The sequence below is a fragment of the Tursiops truncatus genome, chromosome 20, assembly GCF_011762595.2.
Source record: "Tursiops truncatus isolate mTurTru1 chromosome 20, mTurTru1.mat.Y, whole genome shotgun sequence".
Taxonomy (NCBI): Eukaryota; Metazoa; Chordata; class Mammalia; order Artiodactyla; family Delphinidae; genus Tursiops; species Tursiops truncatus.
Window position 1 is genome coordinate 1653951 of NC_047053.1, and position 18078 is coordinate 1672028.

The 18078-nt window shown below is 45.3% G+C and overlaps 2 protein-coding genes across 4 annotated transcripts in view; one reads left to right on the forward strand and one right to left on the reverse strand.

The window, feature by feature from the left end:
- LOC101333194 (multidrug and toxin extrusion protein 2) overlaps positions 1-18078 on the reverse strand; it is a 154095-nt gene that overhangs the window by 31679 nt on the left and 104338 nt on the right. The gene's annotated exons all lie outside the window — the stretch shown is intronic.
- Positions 1-18078, forward strand: part of LOC101335729 (multidrug and toxin extrusion protein 2) — a 49567-nt gene that overhangs the window by 17843 nt on the left and 13646 nt on the right. The window contains exons 10-13 of the mRNA XM_073797912.1: positions 3634-3747; positions 4609-4676; positions 11030-11138; positions 11942-12017. Coding sequence (XP_073654013.1) covers positions 3634-3747; positions 4609-4676; positions 11030-11138; positions 11942-12017 — 367 coding nt within the window. The remainder of the gene's footprint in view (positions 1-3633; positions 3748-4608; positions 4677-11029; positions 11139-11941; positions 12018-18078) is intronic.

Below are 18078 nucleotides of genomic sequence, written 5' to 3' on the forward strand. Positions count from 1 at the left end.
TCTTCTGCTGATGGACATTTAGGTTGTTTCCATGTCTTCGCTATTGTGAATAGTGCTGCTTTGAACATTGGGGTGCATATATCTTTTGAATTAGTCTTTTCCTTATTTTTTGGATATATACCCAGGAGTGGGATTGCTGGATCATATATAGTAGTTCTATTTTCAGAATTTTGAGGAAACTCCATACTGTTCTCCGTAGTGGCTGCACCAATTTACATTTTCACCAACAGTGCAAGAGGGTTCCCTTTTCTCCACATCCTTGCCAACATTTGTTATCTGTGGTCTTCTTTGATGATGGCCATTTTGACCTGTGTGAGGTGATATCTCATTGCAGTTTTAATCTGCATTTCTCTTGATGATTAGTGATGTTGAGCATCTTTTCATGTGCCTGTTGGCCATCTGTATGTCTTTGGAAAAATATCTATTCAAGTCTTCTGCCTATTAATCAAAAAATTTATTATTTATTTTTGGCTGCGTTGGGTCTTCATTGCTGTGCACGGGCTTTCTCTATTTGCGGTGAGCGGGGGCTACTCTTCATTGCTATGCGCGGGCTTCTCATTGCAGTGGCTTCTCTTGTTGCAGAGCACGGGCTCTAGGCACTCGGGCTTCAGTAGTTGTGGCACACAGGCTCAGTAGTTGTGGCTCGCGGGCTCCAGAGCGCAGGTTCAGTAGTTGTGGCGCACGGGCTTAGTTGCTCTGCGGCATGTGGGATATTCCTGGACCAGGGCTCGAACCCATGTGCCCTGCGTTGGCAGGCGGATTCTTAACCACTGCGCCACCAGGGAAGTCCCAGGATTGTTTGCTTATTTATTTATTTATTTTGCGGTACGTGGGCCTCTCACTGTTGTGGCCTCTCCCGTTGTGGAGCACAGGCTCTGGGCGCGCAGGCTCAGCGGCCATGGCTCACAGGCCCAGCCGCTCCGCGGCATGTGGGATCTTCCCGGACCAGGGCACGAACCTGTGTCCCCTGCATTGGCAGGTGGACTCTCAACCACTGCACCACCAGAGAAGCCCAGGATTGTTTGTTTTTTGATGTTCAGTTGTATGAGTTCTTTGTATATTTTGGATATTAATCCCTTATCATATATATGGTTTGCAAATATCTTCTTATTTTATTTGGGTCCTCTCTCTTTTCTTCTTGGTGAGCCTGGCTAAAGGTTTATCAGTTTTGTTTATCTTTTCAAAAAACCAGCTCTGGGTTTCATTGATCTTTTCTATTGTGTTTTTTTTTTTTTTTAAATCTCTCTTTCATTTATTTCCTCTCTGATCTTTACTTCCTTTCTTCTGCTGACTTTGGGCTTTGTTTTTCTTTTTCTAATTCTTTTAGGTGGGAGGTTAGGTAGTTTATTTGAGATTTTTCTTGTTTCTTGAGGAAGGCCTGTGTGGCTATAAACTTCCGTCTGCTTGTGCTGTATACCATAGATTTTTGCAGTGTTGTGTTTCCATTTTCATTTGTATCAAGTTATTTTCTGATTTCCTCTTTGATTTCTTAATTGACCCATTGGTTTTTTAGTAGCATGTTTTTCAGTCTCCATGTGTTTTTTCTTTTCCCATTTTTCTTTCTAAGTTGTTTCCTAGTTTCATACTGTTGTGGTTGGAAAAAAATGCTTGATATATAATTTGTCCTCTTACATTTGTTGTTACAAATCGTTGTTACATTTGTTGAGGCTTGTTTTGTGGCTCAGCATGTGATCGATCCTGCAGAATGTCCATTGTGCACTTGAAAAGAATGTGTAATTCTGCTGTTTTTGGTTGTAATGTCCTGTAGATATCTGTTAGGTCCAACTGGTGTATTGTGTCATTTAAGACCACATTGATTTTCTGTCCACTGATGTAAGTGGGGTGTTACTACTACTATTGTATTATTGTCAATTTCTCCCCATATGTCAGTATCCATTTAACAATTCTCCATGCTCCCTTCCCCCAGCTCCCGGCAACCACTGTCTTCCTTTCTGATTCTGTGAGTTTGACTACTCTTGATATCTCACATAAGTAAAATTATACAGTATGTGTCTTCTGTGCCTTTGTCTTATGTGTTAGCGTAATGACCTCGAGGTTCATCCATTTTGTAGCATGTGTCAGAATTTCCTTCCTTTATTTAAGTTTGGATAATATTCCATTGTATGTATAGACCACATTTTGCTTATTTATTCATCTGTGAGTGGACATTTGGGTTGCTTCTACCTTTTGGCTGTTGTGAATAATACTGCTATGAACGTGGGTATACAAATATCTCTTTGAGATCCTGCTTTCAATTCTTTTATACATATATATATCCAGAAATGATTTTGCTGGACCGTGTGGTAGTTCTGTTTTTAATTTTTTGAGGAACCACCATACTGTTTTCCCATAGCGGCTGCATCATTTTACATTCCCACCAACAGTGCACAAGGCTTCCAGTTTATCCACATCCTCACCAACACTTGTTATTTTCTATTTGTGTGTTGTTTTAAAGCAGCCGCCTGATGGGTGTGAGATGATACCTTATTGTGTTTTTTTTTATTTGCATTTTCCTAATGATCAGCGATGTTGAGCGTTTTTAAAAAATGTGCCAGTTGGCTATTTGTGTATCCTCTTTGGAGAAATGTCTGCTCAAGTCCCTTGCCCATTTTTTTGGTTTGTTTTGTCTTTTTGTTTGTTTTTTAATTTATTTATTTTATGGCTGTGTTGGGTCTTCGTTGCTGTGCGTGGGCTGTCTCTAGTTGCGGAGAGCGGGGGCTACTCTTCATTGTGGTGCGTGGGCTTCTCATTGTGGTGGTTTCTCTTGTTGCGGAGCGTGGGCTCTAAGTGCACAGGCTCAGTAGTTGTGGCACACGGGCTCAGTAGTTGTGGCTCGTGGGCTCTAGAGCGCAGGCTCAGTAGTTATGGCACATGGGCTTAGTTGCTCTGCGGCATGTGGGAACTTCCCAGACCAGGGCTCGAACCCATGTCCCCTGCATTGGCAGGCAGATTCTTAACCACTGCACCACCAGCCTTTGCCCACTTTTTAATTGTTGTTGCTGCTGAACTGTAGGAATTCTTTCTATACTCTGGATATTATGATACCCAGGTATCCTTTTCAGATGGAATATTTACTAGTATCTTCTCCCGTGTGTTGCCCTTTCACTCTGTTGATTGTGTCCTTTAACGCCCAGACATTTTCAATTTTGATGTAGTTCAGTTTATCCAGTTTTACTTCAGTTGCTTGTGAGCACAGTGGAGTTCATCTAATCATTCTGTCATGTGTACGCCCAGCGTTCCGCTTTCCCCTATAGTGCCCATCCATCATATTTTACTCTTCTAGCTCCCCAGTGATTGTATCCTTGATGCCCCCATCATCCCACAAGCACACTGGCCACAGGGATACCTATGTGGTTTCTTAAGGGCCTCTGCACACGTTTCTCTGCTGTGTGTAACGGGAGTGAAACGTGTGGGTCACAGGGCATATACAGACTTCAGTTTCACTACATTTTGTCAGCCTTGTTCCCACCATCTCAAACTCTGGGCTTGTTGACCTCTTTAAAGTACATTGTTTTTCCGGTGAACACCGGCTCCTCCCAGTCTCTGAGCTTCTGGTGCGGGCACGCGTGTGAGATAGAACTGTTGGTGTCAGACTGTGGAAGAGTAAATGCTGTGTTCTTTCCTGTCCTCCAGGTTGGACCAGGGACTGTTTCCAGGAGTGGGGCTCCTTCATCCAGCTGGCCATCCCCAGCATGTTCATGGTGTGCATTGAGTGGTGGACCTTTGAAGTCGGAACCTTCCTTGCAGGTTGGTCAGCACTTCGGTAGAAACCTGTCACCAGCCTGGTTAATCGTGTCTACAGAGCTTTTCAGGAGACCCAAGTTTGCTTCTCCTCCCTCTTGGTTTTATCAGGCCCTCGTGGAAGATTTCAGTACAGGTTTCACTGCCCATCCGACCATAAGCACACTATTCAGGTTGGGTGAGGCTTTGTGCTACCCCACTGCCTTTCATTTTGTAGCTTTGAAAGGGACGATTGCTAAGGTCATGGAGCGACCTGCCAAGGTCACGGAGCAGAACAAAGCCCGAGTCTAGGTCTCAGGACGCTGGCCACTGTGTGGCTCGGCCGACTGTTGCTGGGCGTTTACAGAGTGACGGATTTTGCTGTGTTGTAGCCTCGCTCTGTTTCTTTCCGACCTAGAACAGTTTTGGTCACGGGCATTCACCTTAGCCATCCACTGCTAGTGGAGGAACAGAGGAAACAGCAGAGACAGAGGGTAATAATACTTGATCTGAAAGTTTCTGTGGACACTGGAATGCGTTCATAGTGCCATCACTTCTCATGGAGTTCCACTGCCCTCTGTCCTTCCCTCCGTACTGTGGTCCCCCGTCTCCCTGAAGGATGACCTGCACCCCCGGACACCGCCTGGTTTTCTACTTAAGCCCCGTGTTTTGTTCCCTGGTGAAGTGGGGGCTTCTGGAATGAGCCTGTGTCCCATCTTAGCTGCTGCAGTTCCTGGATGCTTCCTGAATGGGCTTCTCCTTGGCACAGACAGTGAATTCTGCCATTGGATTACGCTTCTGGGGGCAACCTTGGCTTCTCTGAAATTACATTAGGTTCTAGTTTCATAAGGAAAATGTTCACTTTACTCCACTTTTTGAACATTTCAGGATTGATGAGCGTGACAGAGCTTGGAGCCCAGGCCGTCATTTATGTACTGGCTTCTGTGGCCTACATGGTAAGGCGATGCCGTGCTGTCCACTCGGAGAGTTAGACGGTACGAGGGGGGAGCGCAGCTGGAGAAGCAAGTGTGGATTTTGGAGCCAGACACACTGCTGGGTGTGGGTCCTGGCCGTGCTGCTTCCCAGCTGTGTGATGCTGGGCTCCTTACGTAACCTTTCTGAGCTTAACTTTCCCCGTATACACAGTGGGAAAAAATACCTACCTGGCAGGTGAAAATTAAGACAAAGCTTATATAAAATACTTAGCAGAATGCCTGGCATGTTTATTGGAAATAACGGAGTTTACTGCAAATAACTTGGTGCTGGGATATGGTGGGGCATAAGGTGCAGACAGTCCCTGTCTCTTGTGGCTGGTGGGCTGGCGTGGAGATAAGCAAGCAAAGAGATGAATAAGAGCATGATACAGACATATAACATGCACCATAAAAGAAGCAAACAACAAAATAAGTCTAAGCTGTATGAAAACAGAGACAGACACCTTTTTAGATAGGCGTTGAGGAACGGTCCTCCTGAGTTGCTGTGTAAGCGGAGACTTGAAGGGTGAGAAGGTGCCAGCCCGGGAAGCCCACAGTCAGGGCTGACCACAGGCCCTGAGATGCAGGGATGCACGAGAGCCCTTGCATGTTCAGGGACCTGATACGAGCCCGGCTGAGGGGTTAGCGAGGAGAGAAGCTTCTTGCCGCTGTGTAGAAGCTGGCTTGGAGGACAGGTGTGGGATGGGAGGCGGGAAGGAGGCTGTTGGAATCGTCGAGGGGAGCAAGTGGAAGGCGGCTGGTGGTGGAGAAGGGGCAGAGAGGCTGAGTTAGTGATGCCGTTGGGCAGAGCGGAAGTGACAGGACCAGGGTTTGGATGTGGGAGGCTTGGCAACGCACGGGAAGAATCACAAATGCCTCCAGGGTTTCGGGCTTGAACAGCTGCGTGGCGTCAGGCCTTTTACCTTCTGAGGCTTTCTGAATATTCCAGTTCTGCACATATAGGCCCTTTGTTCCTTGGTTTTGAAAAACAGATGCCACCTGGGCAGTAGGATGAGGGGCCATTTTTGTTTCTGTTTACATATGTTTTTTTAGTCTTAAAAGTGAAAGAAGGACTTAGTGGGGGATTGATGTGGTCGTGTAGGAGTGAGCCGGGAGGGTGTCTAAGGGCAAACCCCAAGACACAGGAGTCAGCAGCAGAAGGAGACCCCCACCAAGAGCCAGGCCCAGGCAGGTGTGGAAGGGGGGCGACCCCGAGAACAGGTCGTGGAAGAGCCAGGGAGAGGGTGGGAAGGGTCCCTTGGATTTAGGGTCATCGGAGACGTTCTGGAGTGATGAAAAGCAGGAGGCAGATGTGGGCACCGACCTTCTCGGGGTGAGGAAGCAGAGGCTGCTGGGAGTCAGTTCTGTCTAGAGGATTGGCTGTTGATGGGGGAAGGATTCCATCAAGGCACGATTTGGTTTTGCTTCTGTTTTTTAAAAAAAGTAATTAATTTATCTTTGGCTGCATTGGGTCTTCGTTTTGGTGTGTGGGCTTCTCATTGCAGTGGCTTCTCTTGTTGCGGAGCATGGGCTCTAGGTGCGCCGGCTTCAGTAGTTGTGGCGCACGGGCTTAGTTGTTCCGTGGCATGTGGGATCTTCCCGGACCAGGGCTCGGGATTCTTAACCACTGTGCCACCAGGGAAGTCCTTGCTTCTGTTTTTAAATGGTGGCCCTGGAGTTTGGGTTTTTTGTTTGTTTGTTCTTTTGCAGTACGCGGGCCTTTCACTGTTGTGGCCTCTCCCGTTGCGGAGCACAGGCTCCGGACACGCAGGCTCAGCGGCCATGGCTCACGGGCCCAACTGCTCCGCGGCATGTGGGATCTTCCCGGACCGGGGCACGAACCCGTGTCCCCTGCATCGGCAGGCGGACTCTCAACCATTGCGCCACCAGGGAAGCCCTGTTTGTTTGTTTTTAATGTTTTTATTTATTTATTTATTTGGCTGTGTTGGGTCTTAATTGCAGCATGTGGGCTCTTCATTGCGGCACATGGGCTTCTCGTTGTGGTGTGCAGGCCCTAGAGCGTGCGGGCTCAGTAGTTGCAGCACGTGGGCTCTCTAGTTGTGGCATGCGGGCTCCAGAGCATGTGGGCTCTGTAGTTGCGGCAAGCAGGCTTAGTTGCCCTGCACCATTTGGGATCTTAGTTCCCAACCAGGGATCAAACCCAAGTCCCCTGCGTCGGAAGGTGGATTCTTAACCACTGGGCCACCAGGGAAGTCCCGTGGAGCTTGTTTATAGGTTTGCAGTAAACCGAAGCTATCTACCAATTCTACGTTATGTTCATATCTTCTGTTTTTCTACCTGTTCTATCACAGGCTTCAATTTTAATTTTTATTTTTAATTGTGGTAAAATACACATAACGTGAAGTCTACCATCCTAACTACTATTTTAACTGCCTAATTCAGTAGTGTTAAGCATATTTTGATTGTTGTACAACCAATCTCCAGAACTTATTCCTCTTGCAAAACTGAAACTCTGCTCATTGAATAATTCCCATTCCTCCTGCCCTCAGCCTCTGGCAACCACCATTCTAGTTTCTGTTTCTTGTCCCAGGCTTCCCTTTGTTAGAGACTGTGAAGCAATAAGTGCTCATTATTTTTATGGAAAAAAAACAAGTCCCCTTAGTGGTGAACTTAAAATAAAAATGATAAAATACAGAGAAATAATCCACTGAGAGCAAGAGTTAACAGATACAGGAAAGTTAGAGTTTGGAGTTTGAGATGATGGTATAATCATCAGAGAATAGAAAAGTCGTATGTTCGGAATCATTCAACATAAAAGAAGAAATTGATACCCAAAGAATATTTGGAAAACAACCAAGTAGGATTTAAAAAAAATGAAAATATAGCCACAGAAATTTAATACTTCATAGATTAGTTAAAACTGAAAAAATCAAATAATGAACTTGAAGATAGATCTGTGGAAATTCCCATAATAAAACAAAGGCATATAAATAGACGGAATTAGATATGCAGACCAATGAAATAGAATAGAGAGCCCAGAAGTAAACCCTCACATATATTGTGAAGTGATTTTTGACAAAAACAACTGTTCCTGGGAAAACTGGATATCCACATGCAAAAGAATGAAGTTGGACCTTACCTAACACCATGTGCAAAGATCAACTCAAAGTGGATCTAAGACTTAAAACAATAAAACTCTTAGAAGTATATACATAAGGCAGAAGCTTCACAACATTGGATTTGGCAATGACTTCTTGGATATGACAGCAAATGCACAGGCAACAAAAGAAAAATAGACAATTGGACTTTATAAAAATTTTATAATTTTGTGCATCAGAAGACAGTATCAACAGAGTAAAAAGGCAAGCCACAGAATGGGAGAAAATATTTGCAAATCACCTATGTGATAAAGATTACTAATCAGAATATATAGACAACTCTTAAAACTCAATAACAAAAAACAAAACATCCTGTTGTTAAAATGAGCAAAGGACTTGAACGGGTGTTATCTCCAAGGAAGATATACAAATGGCCAATAAGCACATGAAAAGATGCTCAGTATCACCGATCATTAGGAAATGCAAATGAAAACTACAGTGAGATACCTCCTCACACCCATTAGAATGGCTACTCTTGAGAAAAAAAGAAAAAAAAAAAGAAACAGAAAATAAGTGTTGGCGAGGGTGTAGAAATATTGGAACCCTTATGCAGTGTCAGTTGGAATGTAAAATGATGCAGCTGCCATGGGAAAATAGAAAAATGGTAGTTCCTAAAAAATTAAAAATAGAATCACCATATGACCCAGCAATTCCACTTTTGGATGTATACCCAAAAGAGTTGAAAGGAGGATCTCAAAGAGATATTTTCACACTCATGTTCACAGCAGCCTTATTCACAAGAGCCAAAAGGTGGAAGCAGCCTCAGTGTCCTTCCACAGACGAATGGCTAAACAAAATGTGATATATACATACAATGGGGTTATTTTAAAAAAAGGAAGGAGATTCTGATGCATGCAACAGTGTGGATGAACCTTGAGGACCTTATGCTAGATGAAATAAGCCATACGTAAAAAGACAAATACTGGACAAGTCCACTCATATGTGGTGCTTAGACTAGTCAATAGAGACAGAGTAGAAGGGTGGTTGCCAGGCTCTGGGGGAGGGGGGAGTGAGGATTTATTGTTGAATGGGCACAGGGTTTCAGCTTTAGGAGATGAAAAGAGTTCTGGAGATGATGGTGGTGATGGTTGCACAGCATTACGGAAGTATTTCAATACCACTGAAGTGCGTACTTTAAAATGGTTATTAACGGTTAAAAAAATACACCACATAGTAATTACCGAAATAAGAAGGGAAGAAATGGCTAACATGGTAAATTTCACGTTGCGTGTATTTTGGCACAGTAAATACAAGTGAGAAAAAGTAGAACTGGAACATGTGAAAGATGTAGACCCATTATATATCTTCTATCTAGTAGGAATTCCCCAGGGAGAGGATAGAGACTGGCGGGGATGCCATATTCAGACGTTTGATGAGAGACAGAGACGATTAGATAACTGAAGTAAGACACGAATCTTAATATTCAACAATTATAATGAACATTTTATTGGAGATTCGAGCCTGTGCAATTAGGCAAGAAAAGGAAAATGCATTGATTTATTAACTAAATGGCTGACGTGGCTTTCCTGACCTGTTGTTTGTGGATTTTTCTCCAGCAGACCTCTCCCCTGCATGCGAAGGATCAGTACAGAGGTGGGATCTGTCACATGACATCTTCACCTAAGGGGTTTATGCATGGGGAGCAGGGAGCAGCAGTCCTGACCTCCCCCACTGCCCCACCCCACCTCCCATCCCCCAAGACGAGAAGGGCTTGGCTCTGAGGCACTCACACCACCAGTCGCTGTGCAGTGAGTCTGAGAGGGAGGACCGGTCAGCAGTGGGGTCTGGCCGTGCTGTGCTGTCTGTGACCCTGTCATGAGTCCACAGGACTGCTCATCATTGCCTCCTGGGGCCCTTGTGGGAAGAACGAGTGGGATGTAGCCTTCTCCTCTTTCTCATCTGGACTTTGGCTTCCTGTTGTCCTTTCCCTCTTCCAGAAGCTCATCAGCTCACTTAGTCTCAGAGCTGTTAATGAGTTTCTTCTCTGTTAAGCATCTTTACTGACATTTTAGTGGCATTTGGGGAAGGAAGGGGGTTAAGCATGTGAGCTGGCCATTCATCTGGAGCTGAAGCCAATATGTATATTTTGAGCCCACAAGTCTTGTAAATTTTTATATAGTCAGGTCCATTGTTTTTCAAGTTCTTAAACTTAACAATTTTTTTTTTTTTTTTTTGCGGTACGTGGGCCTCTCACTGCTGTGGCCTCTCCCATTGCGGAGCACAGGCTCCGGACGCGCAGGCTCAGCGCCCATAGCTCACGGGCCCAGCCGCTCCGCGGCATGTGGGATCTTCCCAGACCGGGCCACGAACCCGTGTCCCCTGCATCGGCAGGCGGGCTCTCAACCACTGCGCCACCAGGGAAGCCCAACTTAACAATTTTTAATACATATTTTTTTTCAACTTCACTTAGGCTGGTTCTCAAACAGCAACAAATTAGACGGCTCTCAGGAGGAGGCTGCTTCTAGTAGGAATAGAAGTTAAAGCTGACGTATAAATTATTAAAAGCAGACCTGAGAACTAAAATCGGGTTACTACACAACCCGTGTTTCACAAACAGCCCCCGAGGGCAGCACTGTCATCACAGGAGAACAACCGACATGACCCTGCAAGTTGAATAATGGTCTGTTTAAGAAGCAGGCAAGCACATAGCTTCAGATTTATAGCCAGTAATTAAAATAAAGTTTGGGCATCTACTGTGAAGGGCCATAGTTGGATTTAATGGGTAATTAGACGTAGGAATGTTGGACACATATGGATGGTGGAGGCAGATTTCATCAGCTTTTGTGGAATTCCCACAGTGTGCCAGGCTTCGTTCTAAGTGCTTTTCTCACATGATTCGTTTCATTTTTACGAATGATTTATATATTTATAGTTCATTAAGTCTTGTAGAATGTAGCAAAGTTGAATTGACTCTTGATAGTATATGTTTAGTTAATAAGGGAGGTGCTTTGCCCTCAAATCCAGCATCTTTAAGAGGTTCTACTCTGATGCCTCTGATGGGGGCAGCGGTCAGGGCGGCTGTTACACATCTGTAACAGTGGGCGAGGCCAAGCCACTTGTTTCCAGTCACACGGCAAGGACGTACTGGAACCGGGTCTAGAACCCGGGGCTCTGACTCTGTCCTGGGTTTCCGCGCAGGTAGACTCCAGTGCACTGATACTCTGATTTTCAGACCCTCTGACCCCTCCTCGTGATTTTGCGATCATTCATTTCTAGGTGCCTCTAGGCCTTGGCGTGGCAGCCAGCGTCCGGGTGGGCAGTGCCCTGGGGGCAGGGGATGCCCAGCAGGCACGACACTCCTGTGCCACCGCCCTCCTGTGTGCAGGTGAGTGTGGCACTGCTGCTCGCTGGCCGCAGCTGTATCAAAGTTGAGAAATATATATCATAGTTTCTCTGGGAATTGACTTACGTGTGCAAACGCAGCTGCAATCTTTCTTCTTCATGCTGACTCCTGTTGACTCCGTTAAATGAAGCTCCTAAATATGACTTTCTGTTATTAGGCACCAGCTAAATACTCTTCCACGTGGTACTAACAGGAATCATTTCAAAGGCAGTTGTTGTCATGTGCAGGCTTCTTTCTTTCTTTCTTCTTTTTTTTTTGCGGTACGCGGGCCTCTCACCGTTGTGGCCTCTCCTGTTGCGGAGCACAGGCTGCGGACGCACAGGCTCAGCGGCCATGGCTCACGGGCCCAGCCGCTCCGCGGCACGTGGGATCTTCCCGGACCGGGGCACGAACCCGTGTCCCCTGCATCGGCAGGCGGACTCTCAACCACTGCGCCACCAGGGAAGCCCATGCAGGCTTATTTCTGACCAGAATCTGTGTGCCCAGCTCTCCAGGTTCCTGGATCACTGACCCTTAGGCAGTTTGAATGTTCTGGAATCTGAGCAGTTAGAGAAGATTCTGATGATGCTGTCATCTTATTGAACATCTTTTCTATGAGTCTCCCTTAGAAAAAGAAGTTAGAATCATCTGACCTTAGGTGCTCTGTTCCTAGACAGTAAGAAGAAACACTTTAAATTATTACATTTCTTAAATCATTGAGACAAATATCTCCTGAGAAGTCAGTACGAGGATTTGTCACACTCGGGAGCACTTTCATTTCCTGCTGTTTCCTCTGTATTTTCCAGGTGTTTGCGCACTTGTAACCGGTATCTTCCTTGCTGCTTTAAAGGATGTGGTAGCCTACGCATTCACCAGTGACAAGTATGTACCATCTTCTAGGAGAACATTTTTAGTTTTATGCTTTCTTTCTTCACTATACTTTTCTGACTCTGAGTAGCATGTTACTCCATAGGAAAATCTGTAGTGCAGCTGGGAGTGAATCTGAAGAGGTTTGAATGAAGGAAGCCCATGGAAACCCCCTCCACCCCTCCAATACCCAGTTCATTTATCAAATGCAAGTGGGCTTTCTCTTGTGCTCCGTGTGTTTTTGCTCAGAGATACACAGAAAAAGCACATGGAAAAAAACCTCATCCCCAGAAAGGCACCTCCCCGTCCAGGGCACGCTGGCAGCCAGCACACCTGAATCATCTGGGCAGTGTTTGCATAAACCACTGACCCAACCTTAGGTAGAATTTTACTGCATTTTCTGTAATGATGTGTTTGTGTAATTATTTAGATGCAATAAAGTGTCTTGAATAAACCAAATCCTTATGAAGAAGCTTCAGTAATTTGCACCAGTTGCCTCAGATTATGCTTATGGAGAAATTCGGTTTTATTACTTTTAAGTGTGCTCTTCTAGTTTGACCCAACCCCACTGGTTTTAGACCAGTGCTTAAATATATTGTAAAATCTTAGGGCTAGGGAGGTGGTCAGATGGAGGTACAGGAACTGGATTTACGATCCTGCGTTAAACCAACTAAAAAACTGGACAAAATCTGTGTTTTTAAAAATGGCATTCAGACATTGGACCACAGGCAGCCCAGATAAATCCCTGAGGAGAACCCCGTGATTGCCCCAGCTTACCGTGAGGGAGTTTCCAGGACAAAGTGCAGACAGGGGCCCTGGGAAAGCCCCCCCCACCCCCATCTCCTTGGGTTGGGGAAATGGAGTTGGGAGTGGGGAGGCTCTGTGGCGAGTTCCCAGGCAGAGTCCCAGAGCAGGGAGAGCACCTGGAGGGCACCCAGAGAGCGCTTTGGAGATCTATGGAAGCTCTCCCTCAAGTCTTCAGCTGACCGCTGAGCCAATTGTGCATGTAAGGGTCCCACCTGAGGCCAGGGAAGGTGGGGTGAGGGATGGGAAGGAACACCTGAAAGGAGCAGGCAGAACAATCCTTGAAGCTCATAAAGGGTCGGGAAGAGTTTGTGTTCCCACCACGTGGAATGAACAAAACCTTGTAATGCATGGGATGGCTGGTGGAGTTCTCAGAAGGTCCTTGCCTCAGGAGAAGGAAAATTAGCCCTAGAATGAAGCCTGCTCTGGTCCCACCTAACAAAGCTTAAAAGTAGACTTGGAAAGGATCAAATTGTTTCCAAGAAATTTAACTGTATTAGAGCTCAAGAGTACTTCAATTATTACAAGAACATGCAGTATTCGACAAACTAAAATTCACGATGTCTGCATCTAATTAAAAATTACCAGGTATACAAAGGAGCAAGAAATTAAAATCCATAGAAACATCAATCAGTTGAAACCAACCCAGAAATGAAACATATGATAGAATTAGTACACAGGGATATTAAAAGTTTTAATAACTATGTTTTGTATTTTCAAGAAGATAGAGGAAAACGTGAGCATGCTAAAGTAAGACATCAAAGATTTTTTAAAAAACAAATTGAACTTATAGAGCTGAAAGAAAATGTCTGAAATGAAAATATATTGGATGAGAGTAACAGCAGATTAGAATAGTGTAGAAGAAAAGATTAGTGAACTTGAAGATAGAGCAATAATACATATCCTAAATGAAATGTGGTGAGAAAAAAGACTGGAAAAATATGAATATCAGTGAGCTGTGATTGGCTTAAAAAGGCTGTAACTAGGGTTCTCAAAACAGAGAGAAGAGGGGACAGGAAAAAAACCTGAAGAAATAATGGCAAATCTTTCTAAATTTGGTAAGATCTTAGAATTAAAGAGATCTAAAAGGCTATTTGATGTAATCACTCATCTTACATCAGGATTCCTCCAAAACATCCTTGCCAGGTTGTCCAACTTACACTTTCATAACCTCAGTGGGTGAGCATCTTGCTACCTCTGAAGGCAGCTTTGATTCTCAGGACACCTTCCTTTTTTTTTTTAATTATTTATTTATTTTTGGCTGTGTTGGGTCTTTGTTACTGTGCGCGGGCGTTTTCTAGTTGTGGTGAGCTGGGGCTACTCTTTGTTGCAGTGCATGGGCTTCTCATTGCAGTGGCTTCTCTTGTTGTGGAGCATGGGCTCTAGGTGCGCAGGCTTCAGTAGTTGTGGCTCGCGGGCTCAGTAGTTGCAGCTTATGGGCTCTAGAGTGTGGGCTCAGTAGTTGTGGCGCACGGGCTTAGTTGCTCCACAGCATGTGGGATCTTCCCAGACTAGGGCTTGAACCCGTGTCTCCTGCATTGGCAGGTGGTTTCTTAACCACTGGGCCACCAGGTAAGTCCCAGGACACCTTCCTTATTTTGAGCTGAAATGTACCTGTAATTTTCACCCACTTATTCTGGTTCTTGTGCTTGGAGGAATCTAAATCCATTTCTGAGTTAACAGCCTGCAGATATTTGAAGGCATCTCTCATGCTCTCTTCTCCATGGTAACCATCTGAAATTCCTTCAGACAGTTCCCATGGAATGTGATTTTGAGTCTCCACTTTGGAATTCATACAAACCTGAAGGCAGTGCTCTTAGCTCCATTTAGAGCAGAACTGTGTCCCCTGTACCTCATTCTACCTGATGGACTCCTGGTGAAGCATTAGGTTTTTGGTGGCTGTACGACACTGTGTCTGTGGAGCTGGTTGCCAGTGCGCCCCTGAGCAGCCCTAGCGTCCACATTCTGCACTCCTGTGGTTATCTTCTTGGACCCAAATGCAGATCCTACTTTTGTACCCATCAATCTTTATTTTCTTATTTTTTGACTCATCTTGACATTTTGGGTTCCTAATTCTGTCAGTGACAGTATTTCCTACCCTTTTCACCTTCTGGCATCTGTCCACGTGATACACGCTTGTATATCTCCATTTCCTCCTCCTTTGCCTAAAGCTCTGGCATCTTCACTATAGTGTTCTCGCCCCCCAGACCCTAGCAGCATCCCGGCTGAACTCAGTGTCCACATGGATGAGCCGTCCAGTGCCCCAGTCCTCAGCCCAGTAACCTCTGCTCTCTGCAGGCACACTCTCCCGTGGTCATGCTTGGGGCTCTGTCATTACGTAACTGTTCCAGCTCCAGTCCACAACTCCAACGCTTCCAACAGCCATGTCTACTAAGAGGATTCCTCAGCTGCTTGGGCTCTCCAGTCTGTTGGCTCCTCTGGTCCTGCACTCTTTCTCAGTCCATCATGACATTCCTGCCTTTACACCTTCCCTTATGTAGCGTAGGGGCCATGGCTCATTGTCTGCGGAATTCCTGAATCCCTCCTGTGTGGCAGAACCCCAGCCTGGAGGAACCCAGGTGCACACTGTGTCAGTAGCGCATCACTTTTGGAAAAGTCACGGAAGAGGGCGTGTCGGTTCCACTAGAAACTTATGGCCACAGTTAGACCCTCAGCATCAAAAGCACGTCCATCTTGCTTTTCTTTGGCCATCTCACCGTCCATCACTGCAGTCCATATTAGACCTTCTCCACGCTCCTCAAACCACTGACCCCACCCACTGTACCACCCTCAGCCATCACTCTCAGCAAATGACTTGTCTCTCCCTTGAGTTTATCCTGTTTGGAGTTTGTTGAGTCTCTTGGATTCATGTCTTTTATCAAATTTGGGAAGTTTTCAGCCATTCTTCCTTCAAGTATTTTTTCTGTCTTCTCTCTCACCTCTGGCACTCCCATTATGTGTGCTGTTATATTTGATGGTGTTCCAACAGGTCTTCATTTTTCTGCATTCCTTTTTCTTTCTGTTCCTTAGTCTAAATAATCTCAATTTGCTTACCTTAAGGTTCACTGATTCTTCCTTCTGCCAGCTCAAGTCTACTGCTGAGGCCCTCTAGTGAATTTCTCATTTTATTTTTTGGGTTTTTCAACTCCACGGTCTTTATTTTTAATAATTTCTGTCTCTTTATTGATAGTATCTATTTGGTGAGGCACCATTCTCATACTTGCCTTTAGTTCTTTAAACATGGTTTTCCTTAACTCTTTGAATATATTTGAAATAGATGGCTTAAAAGTCTATTTTAGCGAGTCCAAGGTCTGTGCTTCCTCAGAGACAATTTTTATTTATTCCTTTTTTCACCCTGTATATGGACCATACTTTGTTGTTTCTTTACATGACTCATAATTTTTTTTTGAAAACTAGATTTGGGTTTTTTTTAGTGGAAGTCTAGTTGATTTACAATGTTGTGTTAATTTCTGCTGTACAGCAAAATGATTCAGTTATACATCTATAAATACATTCTTTTTCAGATTCTTTTCCCTTATAGGTTATTACAAAATTTGACTATAGGTCCCTGTGCTCTACAGCAGGACCTTGTTTTTTATCCGTCCTATATAGTTTGCCTCTGTGAACCCCACACTCCCACTCCACCCCTCCCCCACGGCCACCGCATGTCTGCTCTCTATGTGAAACCTAGACATTTTAAAATATTATAATGTGGCAATTCTGGAAGTCATATTCACCCCGTCCCCTGGGTTCTTGTTGTCGATGCTCTTGTTTGCTTAGTGACTTCTAAGAACTATTTCGGTAAAGGTCTGTATTCTTCGTTGAGTGTGGCCACTGAAGTCTCTGCTGCATTAGCTTAGAGGTCAGCTAATGACTGGACAGTCTGCATCCCAAACATCTCCCAGTCTTGGCTGACGGGCTCTCTACGTGCGTCAGGTTCACCTTCAATACCCAGCCAGGCAGTTTACAGCTTGGCCTTAACTTTCACTTCCTGTCCATGCAGAGTCTCAAGTTCAGCCCCAGGTGAGAGCTTAGGCCCTTCCTGGTGTTTCTTGAGCCTCTGTGCAGCCCTAGGCGTGCGTGTGGCCTTCTAGATCCCCAGTAACATGTCAGAGCTTCCAGAGCGAGCCCTGATACAACCCCTCGTCCCCAGCCTTTCCTACCAAGCTGCTTGGTTAGTGTGGTGTTTGCCCTGTTTCCACTGCCTCAGGAAGCAGCAACTAGAACATTTGCCTGTAAATTTTTTTAAAAATAAATAAATAAATGTATTTATTTTTGGCTGCATTGTGTCTTTGTTGTGGTGCGCGGGCTTCTCATTGCGGTGGCTTCTCTTGTTGTGGAGCATGGGCTCTAGGCATGCAGGCTTCGTAGTTGTGGCTCATGGGCTCTAGAGCGCAGGCTCAGTAGTTGTGGCGCACGGGCTTGGCTGCACCGCGGCAAGTGGGATCTTCCCAGACCAGGGCTCGAACCCGTGTCCCCTGCAGTGGCAGGAGGATTCTCAACCACTGTGATACCAGGGAAGACCCTTTCAGATATTCCTTTCAGATTGTCCTTGGCCGTGCTTCGGTGCAGGTGAATCTTTTATTCTGCCTGGCACTTTGTAGGCTTTCAGTCTCAAGCAGTGGATTTTTCTTTAGCTCTAGGAAATTGAGATAAATGATAGCATTTATGGATTAATTTGACATGTGTCTTTTCTGTGGTTACCTGTGTTTTGGGATATTTCCTCAGATTTACCATTAAAATTTAGTCTCTAGCCACGTCCCTTTCATTGTCCAGTCTTTAAGTGGAATGTGGTATTTTAGTGTTCATATTTTTCATTTCTAGTTACTTTTCCCAACTGCTCTTTTTCCTTAAAATGCCTGTTTATGAATATTTCTAAGAACAGGAATTATAATTTTTGAAAGTTTCTCTCTTTGCGTTCTTTCTGTTTCCTTTTGCGTCAGCTCTTCTGCCTGCTCATTTTGGTCTTTTTTTTGCGCTGTTGATTTTCTTCCGTGTTTGGTGCATGTTGGTTTAATGTTTATACTTGTGAAGGAAGGACCACACCGTCACTTTGACTAGCAGAGACAGTGCAGGGTTAGCCGACGCTGCCGTCCTGGGTCTGCTCCGCGGAGGAGGTCGCTGCGCTGGTGAGAGGGTTGCCTGCGGGCTCTGCCTGAGTTGGTGGCACCTGCTGGCTAACAGTCTTCTCCACAGGCTGAGGGGAGGGAGGCCAGAGCTCTGGGGGGAGCACCGCCGTCTGTTGTGTTTTGCATCCACGCTGGCCCCATGG